The sequence below is a fragment of the Chiloscyllium plagiosum genome, chromosome 1 (assembly GCF_004010195.1).
Source record: "Chiloscyllium plagiosum isolate BGI_BamShark_2017 chromosome 1, ASM401019v2, whole genome shotgun sequence".
Classification (NCBI taxonomy): domain Eukaryota; kingdom Metazoa; phylum Chordata; class Chondrichthyes; order Orectolobiformes; family Hemiscylliidae; genus Chiloscyllium; species Chiloscyllium plagiosum.
The window spans coordinates 36264519-36284329 of record NC_057710.1 but is presented as its reverse complement, the minus strand read 5'-3'; the positions used below and the strand labels follow the sequence as shown (position 1 = coordinate 36284329).

The 19811-nt window shown below is 41.3% G+C and overlaps 1 protein-coding gene across 1 annotated transcript in view; it reads right to left on the bottom strand.

Moving 5' to 3' along the window:
• dcc (DCC netrin 1 receptor) overlaps positions 1 to 19811 on the bottom strand; it is a 1293953-nt gene that overhangs the window by 299727 nt on the left and 974415 nt on the right. The window contains exons 10-11 of the mRNA XM_043720707.1: positions 18151 to 18299; positions 9945 to 10083 (exon numbers count right to left, since the gene is read on the bottom strand). Of these exons, the coding sequence (XP_043576642.1) occupies positions 9945 to 10083; positions 18151 to 18299 (288 nt within the window). The remainder of the gene's footprint in view (positions 1 to 9944; positions 10084 to 18150; positions 18300 to 19811) is intronic.

Here is a 19811-nt window from a genome sequence, read left to right as displayed (position 1 = left end):
AGGGGGGATGTCAGGGGTAGGTTCTTTACTCAGAGAGTGGTGGGGGCATGGAATGCGCTGCCTGTGGGAGTGGCAGAGTCAGAATCATTGGTGACCTTTAAGCGGCAATTGGATAGGTACATGGATAGGTGCTTAAGCTAGGACAAATGTTCGGCACAACATCGTGGGCCGAAGGGCCTGTTCTGTGCTGTATTGTTCTATGTTCTATGTTTTAATGAATCTCTGATTTTGAATTATAGATGCACTTTTGGTGTGTAGGGTATGTATACCATAAAGTTATTGAGCACACACTGCATGTTTGGTTGTATATCACATTTATCTAATTTGTGAACTCAATCATTTGGGGAAATGCATATGTTCACACTGCATTGACGGACTTTCCATAGTCACATGACCTCAGCTTTTACACGCAGGTGTTTTCACTTCAGTTTGTGGCAGTCATTAAACAAATTATCTGAAACGGAATCAGAAATATAAAGCTGAGATTGAGTGAATGTTCAAAGCTATAACAGAGTCAGCTACTCAAAAAAAAAACACACAGCAAGGTAGAACTAAAACTGCAGTCTACAAGTTTGAAATGCAGGGCAAGTCAGAATGGCTATGAATTTTCCATTCACAGCAGCTTTGCAAATAAAAGGAGATATAAGACAGAATTGGAAGACAGAACTGAGTAAAAAGACTGAGTAAATAACTCCGTCCTCGGATGCTGCCTGACCTGCTGTGTTTTTCCAGCACCACTCTAATCTAGACTCTGGTTTCCAGCATCTGCAGACCTTGTTTTTACCTGAGTAAATAATAGTGGCAACTCTGATGCTGGAGAAAGTGTGCGACAAGCTGTATTGAAGCTTAAAGTTTGCTGAGGAGCAGTATAGTCAGACTACAGAAATGTTGAAGACTTTGAACCATGGAAGGATTATGTTATGAGATGCAGTTGAGAAGGTTGGACATGTATTTATTGGAATTTAGAGGAATGAGAGGTGGCCTTATTGAACTATACAAGATTCTTAGAGAATGTGACAAGGTAGATGCAGAAAAGTTGTTGCCTCTTGTGGGAGAATCTCGGACAAGAGGGTATAATCTCAGAATAAAGAATTGCACATTAAAGACTTGGAGAGAAGGAATTTCTTCTCTCAGGGGTTAGTCAATCTGTAGAATTCTTTACCATAGAGGTCTGTTGATGCTGGGTTATGTTTATTCAAGGCTGGGATAGACAGATTTCTGGATTAGTGGTGCTGGAAGAGCACAGCAATTCAGGCAGCATCAGAGGACAGGCAAAATCCGAGGACAGGCAAAATCGATGTTTCGGGCAAAAGCCCTTCACCAGGTTGTATTAAGCTTTATTCCTGATGAAGGGCTTTTGCCCGAAATGTCGATTTTGCCTGTCCCCAGATTTTGCCTGTCCTTGGATGCTGCCTGAATTGCTGTGCTCTTCCAGTACCACTAATCCAGAATCTGGATTCCAGCATGTGCAGTCATTGTTTTTATCTCATAGACAGATTTCTAGTGAGTAAGGATTATAAGGAAAAGGCAGGAAACTGGATGTGAGGATTATCAGATCAGCCATGATCTCATTGAATGACAGAGCAGATTCAGTGGGCTGAATGGCCTACTTCTGCTCCTACGTCTTATGATCTTATAATGTATGAATTTAATAACAGAACTCAGGAAGAGTGGGAGATTATTGAACAGTATGTGATGGTGCTGATACATATAACTAAATCTTGAGAGTTTGGACAACTGAAGGATGATCACATCAGAGATAAGATTGCCTTCATGATAAGGGATCCCACTGCGAGCATATTTCTTTTGAGTGAAGTGAAACTTATTCTCGAGAAATCTATTGACCTGTGCAGAAGCTCTACAGTTATCAATCATCACCCAGACAGTATTTATTTGAGAACTGACAAGGTTTTGTCTTTTGCTTGGATACATTCCATGCCAAACAAATTGTTGAGCAAAATCTACTGATTGAAGGAAGTCTAAAGCTGTGACTGGTAAATCTACATGTGCCAGAAGATATGTACATTGACCACTAAGTCATTGACTGCTGAAAAGGTCCTAGAAGATTTGAGGTATGTTTTTATAGGTCTCCCATATCATCCCAATGACCAAGATCTCAAATGAGATGCAAGTGTCAGACCAACTCATTATCTGCTCAGTAGAGATCCAATTGTGCTCAAGTCTAGCCTGATGGTCAAGATAGTAGAGCTCGTACAGAAGGCAATAAACAGAAATGTGACAACTCCTATGGATAATATCAGCAGCATGATAATAGTGAAACAATGTGAAAATGGAGGATATACTTCAATCCATAGGATCACAGTAAAGCTTTGAAGAGATCTCACTGCCCCATATGAACCATTGAAGATGTTTTGCCATAACTGGTCAAGGCAAATATCTTTACTACCTTCAATTCAAAGGATGGTTACTGACAAATGACAATCAGATAAAAAGTACACATATCTCAATGTCAGGAGCATCTCTTGTCATCATTTATGCTTTTCACAAATAGCAAGGTGAGTTTCTTGCAAGGTGGCAAATTGACAATCAAGGAGAATTAGTGTTTCTTAAATGCTCTGTCAATAGCCCAACTCACTTCATTATTAGTCAACTTACGATCTTGCCAAATGTGCTAAAGAAATTAGACATCAAGAAAATTGACATGAAAATTAGAGCGGGTACCTGGCAAACTCAATTCACCGCTGGGTCTGAAAAACCTCCATATTGGACAATGAGCATCAACATCTCAGGGCACAGACACCAGCCACACCAACACCACATCTGCCGACATTGTCAGCTGATATGCGACAGTCTGTAAGAACCCTCATGACACATCTCTGAACCACTTTAAGCCACTTTTGCTGTACCATTGACTAATACAAGGAAAGAGTGCTCACAGGGAATTGCACCCAGCTCATCGACTGGACCAGGCTATATCTCCAGTCTGTTTGCTCATTCTCAAAGCACTCACTCACTGACTCTCCCTGATGCTCACAGCAACCCTGCCTTAGATTGCCTTGCCTGATAAAGGGCTTTTGCCCGAAACGTCGATTTTCCTGCTCCTCGGATGCTGCCTGACCTGCTGTGCTTTTCCAGCACCACTAATCTTGACTCTGATCTCCAGCATCTGCAGTCCTCACTTTTGCCTTGCCTTTTTGAAGCTTTGCTTCCTTAGCTGGACCTACTGTATGGGTGTGCGACAGACTTTAAAGAAGGTGCAGGCACAAGACATGTCAGTTAATTCCAGGATATCCTGGTAGTGATGAGTTGTTCTGGGAACAGCATATGGTGAGCTGGGGCTGGAATTGGAGATGAGGGGTGCCACAGGGAGTGTGGTAAGATACAGAGAGAGAATCTGCTCGGTGTCATGGCAAAAAGCCCTCCAAAAAATCCCATGAAATTCGTACTTGGCCAAAAATAAAGAATCAGCCCCATCTGTCATCCTCACAACTTGCCTTCCATTTAGATTAGATTAGATTCCCTACAGAGTGGAAACAGGCCCTTCAGCCCAACAAGTTCACACCGACCCTCCGAACTGTAACCCACCCAAACTCATTTCCCACTGACTAACGCACCTAATACTATGGGCAATTTAGCTTGGCCAATTCACCTGACCTGCACATCTTTGACTGTGGGAGGAAACCGGAGCACTCGGAGGAAACCCACGCAGACAAGGGGAGAATATGCAAATTCCATACAGACAGTCGCCCAAGGTTGGAATCGAACCTGGGTCCCAATTTGCCAATTTGTATCATCTACAAACTTGACAAATTCACTCCCTTTATGCAACTCATTAAGAAATGTTATAATTAACTGTGGTCCCAGCATTAATCCATGAGGCACTTCACTAGTTACACGTTGTCATCCTGAAAATCCCCCAGCCCCTTATCCCAATGCTTTCAATCATCCCTGTGGATCTTTTTAGCTTCAATGCCACCTCATACACATTAGCCTTTGACCCCTCTCTTATGCCAAAACAAACGCATTACCCATCACCCTTCATAGTACCTTCTTCCATGCCAACTCACCTGACTACCATGGACAAACCTCAGGAGGTAAAAACAATGACTGCAGGTGCTGGAAACCAGATTCTGGAGTAGAGTGATGCTGGAAAAGCATAGCAGTTCAGGCAGCATCCGAGGAGCAGGAAAATCCAATGTTTCAGGTAAAAGCCCTTCATCAGGAATACAGGCTGATAATGTCTCTTATATTGCATTTTGAGAAAGTGCACTCATTGACAACAAAAATAATCCTTCAATTAATCCTTTATTAAGACAAACATTTTACTTAAGTGCTTATTCCTTGATGTGAACAAACATTTTTATTCAATAACTAACTGAAGTTATCCATCACTTGATCGAGGAACTCGTTGGAGTTTGGGAAATCATTCATGCTGGACAAATCCAATAATGATTCTACATAACCAGGCACACTCACATACTTGGCACTTGTGTCTTAATTCCAAAAATTTGTTTGGACAGCTCCTTGATAGTTTTGGCAGTTTCAATGAGTTCATGCACTTATTATGCACAAACATGCTTCTCACAAAATCCCAATGGATATCTTACCTTTCCCAAAATATTTCCTACCTTCACCAAAGATGTGCCAGGCCAATGTTGCATCAGTTTTTTCTTCCTTTGTGGACTTCTGAGTTCTGTGAGTGGTTTGTTTAAATGGAAACAATGGAGAAGATGACAGAGTGTGTCTGCATTTCACAGCAGCTGTGCAGCTTACAGGGTGCACTGATCCCAGACCAGGTCCAAAGAGGGGACTTTATTCTCCAAAACAGGATAAATACAAAACTCTCATCCAGCCCCAGCTCATACTCTAAGACCATAAGACATAGGAGTGGAAGTAAGGCCATTCGGCCCATTGAGTCAACTCTGCCATTCAATCATGGCTGATGGGCATTTCAACTCCACTTACCCGCATTCTCCCCGTAGCCCTTAATTCCTTGTGACTATCCTCTCTCCCTCAGTCCCCATGCCCTACCTACTCTCACCCGTGAACTACCCATTTCCCCAAAGCCCTTCCTATCCCCACAGTAAATTTAGTATCTACTTCCACCCATCACCCTTGCCCTTTAGCTATGACGTCAACTTACCGAATATCTACAAGTTCCCATACACAAGTGAAAAATACCGTTCTATAAGTTCTATACTGCAGGTTACAGTCTATGAGAAGAGCAGTCTCCCTTACATATTTGAAAAAACACAGTGATGCTTCTGGAAACCTTTTTGACAAATCTTGACAAGTAGGACAATTCCAAGGTTTTTACAAACGTTTCACACACAACCTTCTCCATGATTAACAATCCCAAAGAGCAGCTGACCTTCACTTGCAAGGCTTCCTAGGATCATAGAACATAGAACAATTCAGTGCAGAACATGCCCTTCAGCCCTCAATGTTGCACCGACCTGTGAACTCATCCACCTATACTATCCTATCATCATCCATGTGCTTATCCAAGGATTGTTTAAATCTCCCTAATGTAGCTTAGTTAACTACATTGGCAGGCAGAGCATTCAACGCTCTTATCATTCTCTGAATAAAGAACCTGCATCTGACATCTGTCTTAAATCTATCAACCTCAATTTGTAGTTATGCCCCCTTATACAAGTTGACGTCATCATCCTAGGAAAAAGACTTTCACTGTCTACTCTATCTAATCCTCTGATCATCTTGTATGTCTCTATTAAATCCCCTCTTACCCTTCTTCGTTCCAATGAGAACAGACTCAAGTCTCTCAGCCTTTCCTCATTAGACTCTCCCTCCAGACCAGGCAACATCCTGGTAAATCTCCTCTGCACCTTTTCAAATGCTTCCACATCCTTCCTCTAGTGGGTGACCAGAACTGTACACAATATGCCAAGTGTGGCCGCACTAGCGTTTTGTACAGTTGCAGCATGACATTACAGTTGCAGAACTCAATCCCTCGACCAATGAGACCTAACACACCATATGCCTTCTGAACAGCACTATCAACCTGGGTGGCAAATTTCAGGACTTACACAGACTCCAAGATCCCTCTGCACATCCACACTACCAAGAATCTTTCCACTGACTCAGTATTCTGCCTTCCTGTTATTCTTCCCAAAGTGAATCACCTCACATTCAGCTGCATTGAACTCCATTTGCCACCTCTCAGCCCAATTCTGCACTTTATCCGTCCCCCTGCAACACTCTTCCACACTGTCCACTACTCCACCAACTTTAGTGTAATCTGCAAACTTACAAAACCATCCACCTATGCCTGCGTCTCAGTCATTTATAAAAATGACAAACAGCAGTGGTCCCAAAATAGATCCTTGTGGCACATCACTAGAAACCGGACTCCAGGCTGAATATTTTCCATCAACCACCACTTGCTGCCGTTTTTCAGAAAGCCAGTTTCTAATCCAAATTGCTAAATCACCCTCAATCCCATGCCTCTGCATTTTCTTCAACAGCCTACCATGTGGAACCTTATCAAAGGCTTTACTGAAGTCCATGTACACCGCGTCAACTGCCCTACCCTCATCTACATGCTTGGTCACCTTCTCAAAAAACTCAATGAGGTTTGTGAGAAATGACCTGCCCTTGACTAAACTATGTTGAGTATCTGAAATCAAATTGTTGCTTGCTAGATGATTATAAGTCCTATCTCTTATAATCCTTTCCAAAACTTTTCCTACAACAGACGTAAGGCTTTCTGGTTTACAATTACCTGGTCATCTCTACTGCCCTTCTTGAACAAGGGCACAACATTTGCAATCCTCCAGTCCTCAGGTACTAAACCTGTACACAATGATGACTCAAAGATCAAAGCCAAAGGCTCCGCCATCTCCTCCCTAGCTTTCCAGAGAATCCACTGATAAATCCCATCCGGCCCAGGGGACTTTTCTACTTTCACGCCTTCTAGAATTGATAACAGCTCTTCCTTACAAACCTCGATCCTTTCTCGTCTAATATCTCATATCTCATTCTTTTGCTCTACAATATTATCCTATCCCCGAGAGAAAACCAATGAGAAATATTTGTTTAGCACTTGTCCTATCTCTACAGGGTCCACACACAACTTCCCACTTCGGTCTTTGACTGGCCCTATTCTTACCCTAATCATCCTTTTATTCCTCACATACCTATAGAAAAGCTTTAGGGTTCTCCTTTATTCTATTTGTTAAAGACTGCTCGTGTCCTCTCTTTGCTCTTCTTAACTCTCTTTTTAAATTCTTCCGAGCTAATCTGTAACTCTCTATCGCCTCATCTGAACCATCTCGTTTCATCGTCACATAAGCCTCCTTCTTCCGCTTAATAAGAGATACAATTTCTGTAGAAAACCATGGTACCCGTACCTTATCACCTCCTCTCTACCTGACAGGGACATACCTATCAAGGACACACAATATCTGTTCCTTAAGCCAGCACCAGATTTCAATTGTCCCCATCCCCTGTATTTTGCTACCCCAATTCTATCCATCCTAATTCTTGCCTAATCACATTATAATTGCCCTTGCTCCATCAATAACTCTTGTCCTGTGACATGTACCTATCCCTTTCTATTGTTAACTAAACGTAACCTGAATTATGGTCACTCTCTCCAAAGTGCTCACCTACAACTAAATTAAATACCTGGCCTGGTTCAATTATCAAGCACCAGATCCAGTGTGGCCCCCCCTCTTGTCGGCCCTTTGACATACTGTGTCAGGAAACCCTCCTGTACACATTGGACAAAAATTGATCCATCTGATGTACTAGAGTTATAGCATTTCCAGTCAATATTGGGGAAGTTAAAATCCCTCAATGACCACCCTGTTCCTTTCACTCCTACCCAGAATCATTTTGCCAATCCTCTGCTCCACTCCCTGGAGCTCTGTGGAAGCCTATAAAAAACTTCCAGCAGTGTAACTTCTCCTCTCCTGTTTCTAACCTCAGCTCACTACCTCAGTAGACGAGTCCTTGTCAAAAGTCCTTTCAGCCACCATTATACTATCCTTGACTCTTTTACCACCTTGTCTGTTCTTAATGAAAGCTCTAAACCCTGGAACCTGCAACATCCATTCCTGACCCTGCTCTATTTAGGACAGAGATGAGGAGAAACTTCTTCACCCAGAGAGTGGTGGCTGTGTGGAATGCTCTGCCCCAGAGGGCAGTGGAGGCCCAGTCTCTGGATTCATTTAAGAAAGAGTTGGATAGAGCTCTCAAAGATAGTGGAATCAAGGGTTATGGAGATAAGGCAGGAAGAGGATACTGATTAGGAATGATCAGCCATGATCATATTGAATGGCGGTGCAGGCTTGAAGGGCTGAATGGCCTACTCCTGCACCTATTATCTATTGTCTATTGTCTATCCATGTCTCTAAAATGGCCACAACATCAAAGTCCCAGCTACTTATCCATGCTGCAAGCTCACCTACATTATTTCAGATACTTCTGGTGTTGAAGTAGACACACTTCAAACCACTTCACTGTCTGCTAGCACATTCCTGTGACTCTGAAATCCTGTCCCTGTCCTCCCTACTCTCATTCTCCTGTGCACTGCAACTACACCTCAAGTTCCCATCACCGTGCTGAGCTAGTTTAAACCCACCCGAATAGCACCAGCAAATTTCACATCCAGGATATTAGTACCCCTCTGGTTCAAGTGATGGCCATCCTGTTTGTACAAGTCCCACCTTCCCCAGAATGAGCCCCAATTATCCAAGAACCTGAAACCCTCCCTCCTGCACCATCTTTGCAGCCACGTGTTCAGCTCATATCTCTCCCTATTCCTTGCCTTGCTATCATATGGCACAGGTTACAAACCAGAAATAATAACTCTGTTTGTTCTAGCTCTCAGCTTCCACCCTAGTTCCCTGAAATCCTGCCTTACATCCCTATCCCTCTTTCTACCTATGTCCACCTACATGGAGGGCTGGTCACCCTCTCCCTCCAGGACCCCAAAGATACGATCTGAGGCATCACAGACCCTGGCACCTGGAGGCAACAGGTTGTTCGTTCCCAACAAACCTTCTATCTGAGTCTCTAAGTAGATAGAGTGAAAGGGACTAAATTGATCTCAAGGCTGGATTTTTGTCTGCACACATTGGATGGTAGCCCGGAATGTAGACCTCCCATCATTTTTAGAACCCACCTTATTTTTAATCTATTTGTTGTTACAGAGCAGGTTCCATAAAAACAATCAATTGACTTTGTTCGATCCCAACCCCAGACAGTAAAGTCAAATGTCTACTCGTTCACCGATATCTTCTTCCATTAATGTGATGTCTTGTTGTGGTCTCCACTAGTCTTTTAAAAGACATTGCTCTATTCTGGCCATACACTGTTCCAATGAACACTGCGACTCAAACTCCTTTAACGAGTGTTAACAGATGTTTGTCCAGCAACAGAATCACACAGTACAGAAGAGATCCTTTGCTCCATTGAGTCTGTGCCACCTAAAATACACAACATCTACACTCGTCCCATTTTCCAGCACTCGGCCTATAGCATGTGTTTATTCCACATTTTCAACATTCATTTTATTTCATATTTTTCTCTGAAACATAAATAATGACATTAATTTTTTTGAACAGGCTGAAAAACAACTGTGCTTTACTTAATCACAATTTAAGATGATCTGGTATATCCTCGCAGAATAAATTTTGATGAAGGGGTGAGAAAGGAAGCATTTAATTAATTTGTTTGAGCCTCCTGTTCATTGGTCTCAGTTGGATTGCTGATTGAATATTTGCTTGGTATGTGAGTGAAGAGATTATAACTGTTGGGACTTCAATAGTGAGCATGCTTTGTGAAGCCCATCCTTAAATTCAGTACCAAAGTGAAAGTTGTGATTCACAGTTCAGCACACATCACCATTACTAAAAAGAGTAAAAGGTGAAGAAAATCAGGAAGTAGATAAATGAAGCAGAAATTGTTCCTTAATAAAATAGCCCAGAACCTAATTAATCATTTATTGTACTTACCATCAGACAGTGTCGTGACCAGCGCATCCTGGGTCGAGACGCCTGCTCCATGTCTGTTGAAAGCCAAAACTCGCAAGCTGTATTTGGTGAACTTCTTCAGTCCTTCCAGTTTGTAAGTGATAGTATCCACATCAACGCTCTGAAACAGGGTGCAACAGCACAGCATGTTATGAAATGGACAGGTGATGGCATAGTGGTATTGTCATAAGACTAGTAATCCACAAACCTGCTAATATTCTGGGGATGTGGGATCAAATCCCATCATGGCAGGTAATGAAATTTGAATTAAAAACTAGCTGAATTATGACCAGAAACCTCATCTGGTAATCCATTGCTTTAACCTCATCTGGCCCAAATGTAACTCGTGACCCACACCAATGTGTTGACTCTTAACTGCCTCTGAAATAGCCCTGCAAGCTAGTTAGTTCAAGTGGTACTTAGGAATGGACAATAGAGACTGAGCCAATCAGTGATACCTACACCCTGTGAACAAAAAGAAAACAAAATAAGCACTACCGCACTTAGGTGGTAGTGTGGGGGTTAAAAAGAAAAAAGGGGAGTGTGGAGAAAAAAAAAAAAGGAGTGTACCATGGGTTCTGGGGATAAAATAAGCACTACCGCACTTAGGTGGTAGTGTGGGGGTTAAATTAAAAAAAAAAACAAAAAAAAAAAACAAAAAGAAAACAACAACTACTTGGATAACACATTTGTCATCCAAGTGAGAGGTTCAAAATTCCAGTGGCATATGGTTATACAAGTAAACTTTCTTAATGGCATCCTTTTTTGAAAGCAAGTGCTGATCAATGATTATTCTCAGCCTGTGTTTACTAAGTGCACTTACTTTAGTTTATTGGGAGACAAAGGTGAAGATGGGTGCAGCATAGCAGCAAAGGTGACAAGAGCAAAGAGAAAAATCAATATTATCTTAATGTCTGGAAATCTCTTACTTCAGAGTTGCCATTCTAGTAATCCTGCACATGCCCCTATAGCACTGAGAAGGTAACACAGCCATTGAGTTTTCATCAATCAGTCACCATGCTTATGATCAATAAGCACCAGTACACATCACAAGCAATGGGAGCCTGTCTTCTGTTTCTTTTATCTTGAATTGTCCATGAAGAATGTGATTGGCCTTCCCCCACCTTATCAGCAGCAGGAGGGAACTGATCTCTTGGTAGCATGAAAAAGCAGCTGTGGACTCTCCTATATTTGAATGGAATTGATTTATTTCTATCCCTTATTGCTTTCCACTGGTATGAAATGCTGCTTCACACTGCAAACATTTTAAATCCATACATTTCTCCAACCCCCTCCCAAAATGAAGTGACCACAAAATTAGAAAATTAATTATTTTATTTCATAACACAAATATAAAGCAGTCATGATTCAAAGAATCACAGCATGGTTACAGCACAGAAGGAGGCCATTCAGCCCATGGTGTCTACACTGGTTCTCCAAATGAACAGCCTACTCAGTGCTACTCTCCTGCACTTTCATCCTTTCCAAGTAACTATTTAATTCCCTTTTGAATGCCTTGATTGATTCTATCTCTTTCACACTCTCAGGCTATGATAATAAATCCAATAGGGAATTTAGTGGATACGAGGTAAAAACAATGACTGCAGATGCTGGAAACCAGATTCTGGATCAGTGGTGCTGGAAGAGCACAGCAATTCAGGCAGCATCCGACGTGCTCGTCGGATGCTGCCTGAATTGCTGTGCTCTTCCAGCACCACTGATCCAAAATGTAGTGGATACGTCAGACAGTGGTTATAATGTGGAACTCACTACCACAACGAGTGATTGAGTTGAATGGCATATTCAATGGGAAGCTAGGCAGTTGGAGGATAGAAAAAAACCAGAAGCTTATGCTAATATATGTGGAAAAACTAAGCCAGGAGGCATCTCTCATGAAACAAACACCTAATGTGATCTAACTGACTTGGTATTCTGTTCTACATTCTGCGTACGTCTGTGTGAAAGAGAGAATTTACACTACAAATGTAGCATTGATTTAACTTGGTGTCTTGCTTACAGCCTTGCTGCTAGAGGATTAGGGAATGGAATTTAAAAATTCTTTACTGTATTACTTGGAAGCGGAACAGCATCTAGCATAATCCACGACAGGAACACAAAAAAAAAACAACGGCAGGATTACACCATTTGGCTTGTCAAGATGGCTTCACTATGCTGTATGATCATGGTTGACCTTGACTGCCTGTTCCACTTTCTGCCTTTTCCCAACATCCCTTGATTTCTTTAGAATCAAAAAAATATCTGCTGACATTAAATATATTCAGCGATGGAGCATCCATAAATATCCAGAGTGTCGAATCCCAAAGGTTCACAATCCCTTGTTCTGGACAGGGGAAAGAGGTCGGATAGTTTTCTCCTTTACAACTGTCAGCTAATCAGAGAAGCATGTGTTTTAACCCTTTGAGAGCTGTGACTCTCAAGAACAGTGTAATAGAATAGAATGCAGAATATGGTGTTACAGCTACAGGGAATGTGCAGAGAAAGATCAAGTTTAATATATGACAGATCCATTCAAAAGTCTGATAACAGCGGGGGAGACAGTGGTTTGTAGGAAACTTGCAAGTATTGCAGTTTGCATGCAACTGTTGGACCTTGTTCTTAGATGTGGTACAAGGTACTGGCTTTGGTAGGGTCTATTGAAGGTGACCTGGTGAATTAATTTAGAACACCTTGTCAATATTATACTTTGTTGCCATTGTGCATTGATGGTAAAGAGAGTGAATGATGAAAGTGGTGGTTGCGTGATGATCAAGCAGGCTGCACCGTCTTGGATTGTAACCAGCTTCTTGAGTTATCCTGGAATTACAGCCATCCAGGCAAGTGGGGAGTATTTCATCACACCCTGATTTATGCCGGTAAACGGTGGACAGGCTATTGGAGAGTTATTCACCATATTCACCATACAATTCCTTGCTTGCTCTTGTAGCCATGGTTTTTATATGACTAGTCCAGTCCAGTTTCTGGTTCATACTAACCCATAAATGTTGATAGTGAAGGCAACGCCATTCAATATCAGGGCACTGTGGTCAGATTATATCTTGTTGGAGATGGTCATTGCTTGGCACTTGTGTGGTCCCCAGTTTTGTCAGAAGGTAACAAACATTTCTATCACAATTTGAATCTGAAAGATGACCATGGTATCTGCTTTTCTATTGTCTCTACAAATGGTCACTGGATACTTAAGGATGAACACAAATAAGGTTTTGGTTTCACCCATTTGCAATACCTTGTGATAGAATGGGTTGTCTTAGAGTCAGAGTCATAGAGCTGTACAACACAGAAATACACTCTTTGGTCCAAATTATCCATGCTGAGCAGATATCCTAAATTAATCTAGTCCCATTTGCCAGCACTTGCTCCATATCCCTCTAAACCCTTCCTATTTGTGTGCCCATCCAGACGGCTTTTAAAATTTGTTATTGTACCAGGCTCCACCACTTCCTCTGCCAGCTCATTCAACACACCCACCACCCTCTGCATTGAAAAAAGATCCCTCCTGCGTCCCTTTTATAGCTTTCTCCTCTAAACCTGTGCCCTCCAGTTCTGAACTCCCTTACCCTGGGAAAAAGACTGTGGCTAATCACCCTATCCATGCTCCTCATCATTTCGCTCCAAGGAAAATAGCCCCAGCCTACTCAGCCTCACTATAGTACAAATCCTCCAACCCCAGCAACATCCATGTAAGTCTTTTCTGTACCCTTTCAAGTTGAACAACATCTCACACACATTCTGTGGCATACATTCCCATAGCCAAGAAGTCTGCAATCCTATTGTAAACTAACTGCTGCATCTTCTGGACAATGGCAGTAATTAAATCAACAGGAAAGACTGTACACATTTTAATGCCTTTTCAATGAAGTGTCCCAAAATATTGTTTGCATTTTAATTTCCTGTTCATACAAGCAGACTGACTTCCAGCCTTAAGCTGTTTTATTGAAATACAAGAAGGGAGCTCATTTTACCTTGCAACTCCATTCAAAGCAAATTCTTTATTTTGTCCCAGAAATAGAGTTCCTTTTCAATATCACTGTCAGTATAATTGTGAGAGTGTAACATGTTCAAATGAAGGCATTTCTCCTCATCTCAGTCCCTAATGATTGGCACCTTATCCTGAGACAGTGTTCTAGATTCTCAATAGCCAAAGCAGCCAACATCTTGATATCTAACCTGTCAAGCCCCTGAAGAATTTTGAATGGTTCTATGAGATCACGTCACATTTTTCTAAACAGCAACAATCCTCTCACTTCAGAAAGATCTGTGATGAGTACATTGACCTTAATGAGAGTTAAAAGAGAAGCAGAGACAATTTAGAAAAAAAAAGCAGATTTTGTATGAAGAAAATTTAAATGACCATGCACTGTGTTTCTCAACTGCTGTGAAAAATAAATATCTGCACATATAGTTGCCCAGATTTCTTTATAATAAAAATCATTATGTTAATGGACTTCAGTAACCCAGACTTACATTCAATCTTTGCATTGTCTGTTTACAATGTCTAACTGGTAATTAATATGCCAGTAACATCTCTGAATTTGTTTATTATTATCTGGAGGTTCCTATTAATATTTTGCCTGGATTATGAAATTTATTACACTGGGTCTTAAATTGCACCTAAGTCTTAATTCATGAGCAGTGGAATCTCTATTGTCCATATACCTTCCTCTGGCAACAAGACTGCAAGCATGATGTGGAATGCCAACTGTAGATTATTGTATTTATATGGAGAAATGTTCCTTTTGTAATAAAAAGGGACTTAAGCCCTCTGGATGCTCAATGACTTGCTAAAATGATTGATAATTTTCTCCAGCTGTATTTGATGTTTTGTTAAAATCTGCAGCTGATTTTAATGAAACAAGATGGAGAAGAAACATGTATGATCGTACCAGGAGCATCAAGGCTACATATTGTTCTCCCAGCTGCTGCTGTGATTGGAGTAAGCGTGTCTCATTGTAGTGAGCATTATCATCTGGATAATTTTGTTACACTTACCCATTCATGAAGTTACAAACAACAGAACAGTATAATGGCCAAATATTTCTCCAAGCATTTATTATGGAGGTGGAGAAGTGGGTATCAGTTATGACCGCCACAATCAATAGCTAACTCTCGTCATTATCTAAACCGTTTTATATATGATCTTGGATCAGAGTCTGCTCTCCAGGATTGGACAATTCAGCCAATCCCTCAGAGCCAAGGGTAACTGCCAAGGAAGAAGGTTGTGCATCTGTCCTACAAAACATTGGGGAAACTTTGATATCTGCTCTTAAATGTAATAAACACTCTTCACCTCTCCCCACCCTATCTTCTGCTTAAAAAAATGTGTTCCATAGCTACCATCAGTTCTGAAGAAGGATCACTGGACCTGAAAACATTAACACTGATTTCTCTCCATGGATGCTGCCAGACCTGTTGAATTTTCTCAGCAATTTCTGATTTTGTTTCTGATTTCAGGCATCCTCAATTCTTTTCATTTTTTAACAATGCATGACGTTTGGTTGTTGATCCAAGGTTGTGATATATTTTGAACTTCTAAACACTTTACTACTTTTGCTACTTTAAAGAGTAAGCACACTGGTCCAGATCTTTCATGGAGCAGTGATTATCATCAGATTGCAACTCTCCTGGAATAATTCCATACCACAATGTTGTTCTGTATTTCGTACTGAGATTTCCATGTTCTAGCTCATCCAGAAATGCCAAGAGCATCGAAGAGCTCCATGACACCACTCAAGTCAAGAGAAAATACTGCAGATTCTGGAAATCTGAAATCAAGGCTGGAGAAACTCAGCAGGTGTGAAGAAAGTTGTGGGAAAAGATATGCTAACACACGAATGGTCCACAAAAGCAAATTGGCCAAATTGTACCAGGACACCCAGAATTCCCGAGCAGCTCACGAGCTGGGTCAGACGATACGTAGACAATGGAATACGCTTTCAAGCTCCCATGGACATGACAGAGGCTCAAAGCCCTCAGGGCAGTTTCACAACCCAGCAGCAGCAAAGCCACACAAAGAGTAGGACAGACAGACAGACACCACAGGACAATGAAGTACCTCACCACTCCAGAAAAGACTTTAACATCTACCTGTGAAGATGAATGGAACCATGATACTGTCACGATGTTGCATTGTGTAAAGGAACAGGACATTCATCCGATAAACTGTTTTCCAATTAGCACCCTTGCAACTAAATTACTCCATTTTCAGAAACATTGTATTTTCCCATTTCTTAATCAGTGTCATTGTGTAGCATTACTATAAAACTGGTCTCATCCTCAGCTCTGGGAGGAGAAATCAAATTCTCTGTGCAGACTGTCAGTTGTGTGTCAGTGAGTCTGTTTTCTCCTCCAGTGATATCGCTTGCAATAACGGTTTGTCAATTTCACTTCGAGCTGTGTTTTGTCATCTCGAACCTACTGGGCAAATTTCTCCGACAAAAGTTAATGTTTCAAGTCTGATCTAACTCTTTATTAGAAGTTCAGAGTTCTGAAGAACAGTCATATCAGTCTCAAAATGTTAACTCTGTTTCTCTCTCCACAGATGCTGTCAGACCAGCTGCATTTCTCCAATTTCTGTTTCTATGCCAACACAGTACTGTAATATTGTGTAGAGAAGAGAAGGAATTCCGTACTGCAGCTAGTACCATGAATTTTAGTTAATGGGCAAGTGAATGAGTCAGGTGGGTAAGGTCAGTGTGGTGTGTAGGTTAGACCATGGGTGAAATAATAAGTGAGTGACGTGGCAAGAGGGTGAATTGGTTAGAGTGGGTAGAGTGGCAGGGGTTTGGAGGTTGTAGATTAATGAGGTGGGTTAATGGGTTGGGAACTCATCAGTTTGGTTTGAGGAGCTGGTCAGAGTGTTGGCGTTTCGTTCCGGTGATCAGAAAAGTGTGGGGGTCAAAATAGTGTAGTGAGTGGGCCAGGGTCAGATCGGGTTGGCAGATTGGGGCTAGTTGGGGGCTCAGAGTCAGGCCAGGGAGTAGTCAGGGTTTAGATGGTATTGGGATCAGATGGTATTGAGTCAGATGGGTTGGAGGTAGTCAAGGATCAGCCTTAGTCTGTGACCCTACATTGTGGCCATGTTTTCAAGATGAAAATTGGGTTCAATTGTGTCAGCATGATCCAATTTATAATTTAAAGCTGGAGTATGAGTTCAGGAGACAGGGATAGAGTAAAGTGTTGCGGGGCGATGGGGTGATAAGGGGTGGAGGTTGAATTAGCTGGAAATGTTACAAATGAAGTCAGATTTTGGGTAGAGTATGAAGATGTTGGTAAATCAGTTCTTGCCGATTATCAGCAAGAACAGATATTCTTCCGGATTCTGTGTAGGTCAACAGGGTAAGGGGACTTCCCACTCTCTTTACCTTTGTTCATCCTATTTGTTTCCTCCACTACTTTTCAGAGGCTGATCCTTGGATCCTGAGCCTTGCAGGATATGCCTTTGCCACTACCCTCCAAATTAAGTTGCCCATAGTGTCCAGGGATGTGCAGGCTAGGTGGATTAACCATGGGAAATGCAAGGTTATGGAATAGGATGGGGTGGTGGGTCTGGGAAGGATGCCCTTTGGAGGGTGTGTGTTGGCTCATTGGGACAAATAGCCTGCTTCCACGCTATAGGGACTCTATGGCTTAACAGTACTTGACTGGTGTCTTTTGTGACAGGTACATCAGTGACGCTAGTTAAAGAAGGAAAATGACCGGTACTAACTGGCAAACTCACCTAGGCAGATCATAGGAATTGTTGGCATAAAAGGTGTTTGACAGCACAACTGTTCATCTAATTCCTGAGAGTTGGACTTTTATATTGAATGCCTAAACTTGAAAATCATTTCTTTACACGGCCATAAAATAACCCTTGATACGTAACTTCACTAAATGATTTAAATAACTCCTTCATAAGTATAGTTGAATATAAGTTCTTGCACTTGCATTGGCAGCAAGACAAAGGTTTGGTACGATGCCTCTATCATTACAATACATCCAAGCAGTTTAGGCTGGCAATTCTGGATGAAATGAGTGGCAGCATGAATACTCCCAGTTCAACTTCAGTTAATGGAACCAGCTCTCTGTATAAAACTGAAAATGACAGTCAATGTTCCTGGAGGATGAGATAAGTATATAAATCTAAACTCAATAAGAATAAAGCATAGATTCTGCAGTTGTGCAAACTCACCTGTTCTTTTTTGCCAGTGACCTCTGTCCAAAACAGCCTGTAGCCTTGGATTGGATTGTTTGCATAAGCAGGAGGATCCCAGGAGGCCAGAATGGAGGTTGGTGAAGTGGCAACCACTTTAAAATTTTCTGCTGGTCCTGGAACTTGCACTGTTTAGCACAGGGGAAAAAAATAGCATGAACAATACCGCAGGGCTTTCTTCTTAAATTACAAAAACCCACAAGTTAATTTGTATCTGTAAAAGAAAAGAAGGAAAGATGTTCTAGACTTCTGATCATGGTTTTCACCTGAAGTATTAATCACCCTCTTTCTATTTTCATGTCTTTTTGATTCTAGATGACATGTTAAATTGTTCAAGTATTTTCCTAATTTCATTTCAGTTTTTAAACCTTGACCACTTTTTCAAGCGTTCAATCTTTCTTTGCCCTGCCAACTGTATAAGGGATATCGAGCAAGAAGTCTTACTCAGAAAGTATTATATACTGCACATTAGGAGAAGCAGAGAGCACATTGATAATTTCCTGTCTCTGAAACAAATTAATTCCCTTCTTTGTACCCCAATGGCTGAATCCCAAACCCAGAATAAAACCTACTCTACTGGCAAGGCTCATGTCTATCTCTCATAGTAGGTATCCTGAGGCCTATGTTAAGAAGATATGAGTGTTCTGTACTATTAAGAGAGCTAAAAGCAAGCAGAACTACCTGAAGAGTGTTCTGAACAAGATATAAGGTAACATTTGGTCGAACAACTCAATTAGCTGGTTGCCTGGAGATGACAAAACAATTTCGAATTAGGCCAACCAGTTTAAATCATACCGCAAAAAATACCAAACGCCAATCAATTTAGAATTTAGTATATTGACAATCTTAAAAGCCAATGACGCAATCCGACACCTTGGGAGTGTAAGGCCGGGGAAAATTGAACAGTTGGGAGGAGAACAGCCATGCCACCAGCATCTGCAAACTGCCCAGAAGAATAGCTCTCTTAAAGGTATCTTTATCAATCAGTAATGTGTGGAACAGAAATTCCTAAGAAGTAGAAATGAAGACAGAGAAAGATCTAAAGAGAAGATTCGACATCTGGCTGGTTTTGAAGATTTGATTTTTTGGTAAATCTTAATTGGGGGATTTTATCAGACTAGTATTGTGGCAGGGGAATATGAAAGGTAGGTTAGAGGTAGGAGTTGTAAATAGTTGTAAGGTAATTATTCTCCATTATGCCTTAAGAAATAAAGTTGGTAATTTTTACTTTAAATAGTTCTTGGCCTCTCGGATTTTCACAGATCACTGTGCGAGATAAATCTGTTCTGTGTTGCTGGCTTAAATTAAGCTGGAAGGTTTACCCTGTGTCATAATACCTGCCTGCTAATTTCAGGTCAATTATTAGAAATATGTACTCTGCCTCTTCCTTGACCATTGGGAATTAAGTTGAAACCCACCAAAATTATTTCAAATTACAACTCAAAGATAATAAACCTGGAGAATTTAACCCTGTTGGTCTGCAATATTTTTCTTTTCTACACTTGATAAACTTAGAGTGTGGATCAGTACCTGGTGCTATGATGTTGTGGCCGTAACAGAGACATGGGTTTCTCAGGGGCAGGAATGGTTGCTGGATGTTCCAGGGTTTAGAGCATTTAAAAAGAATAGGAAGGCGGGAA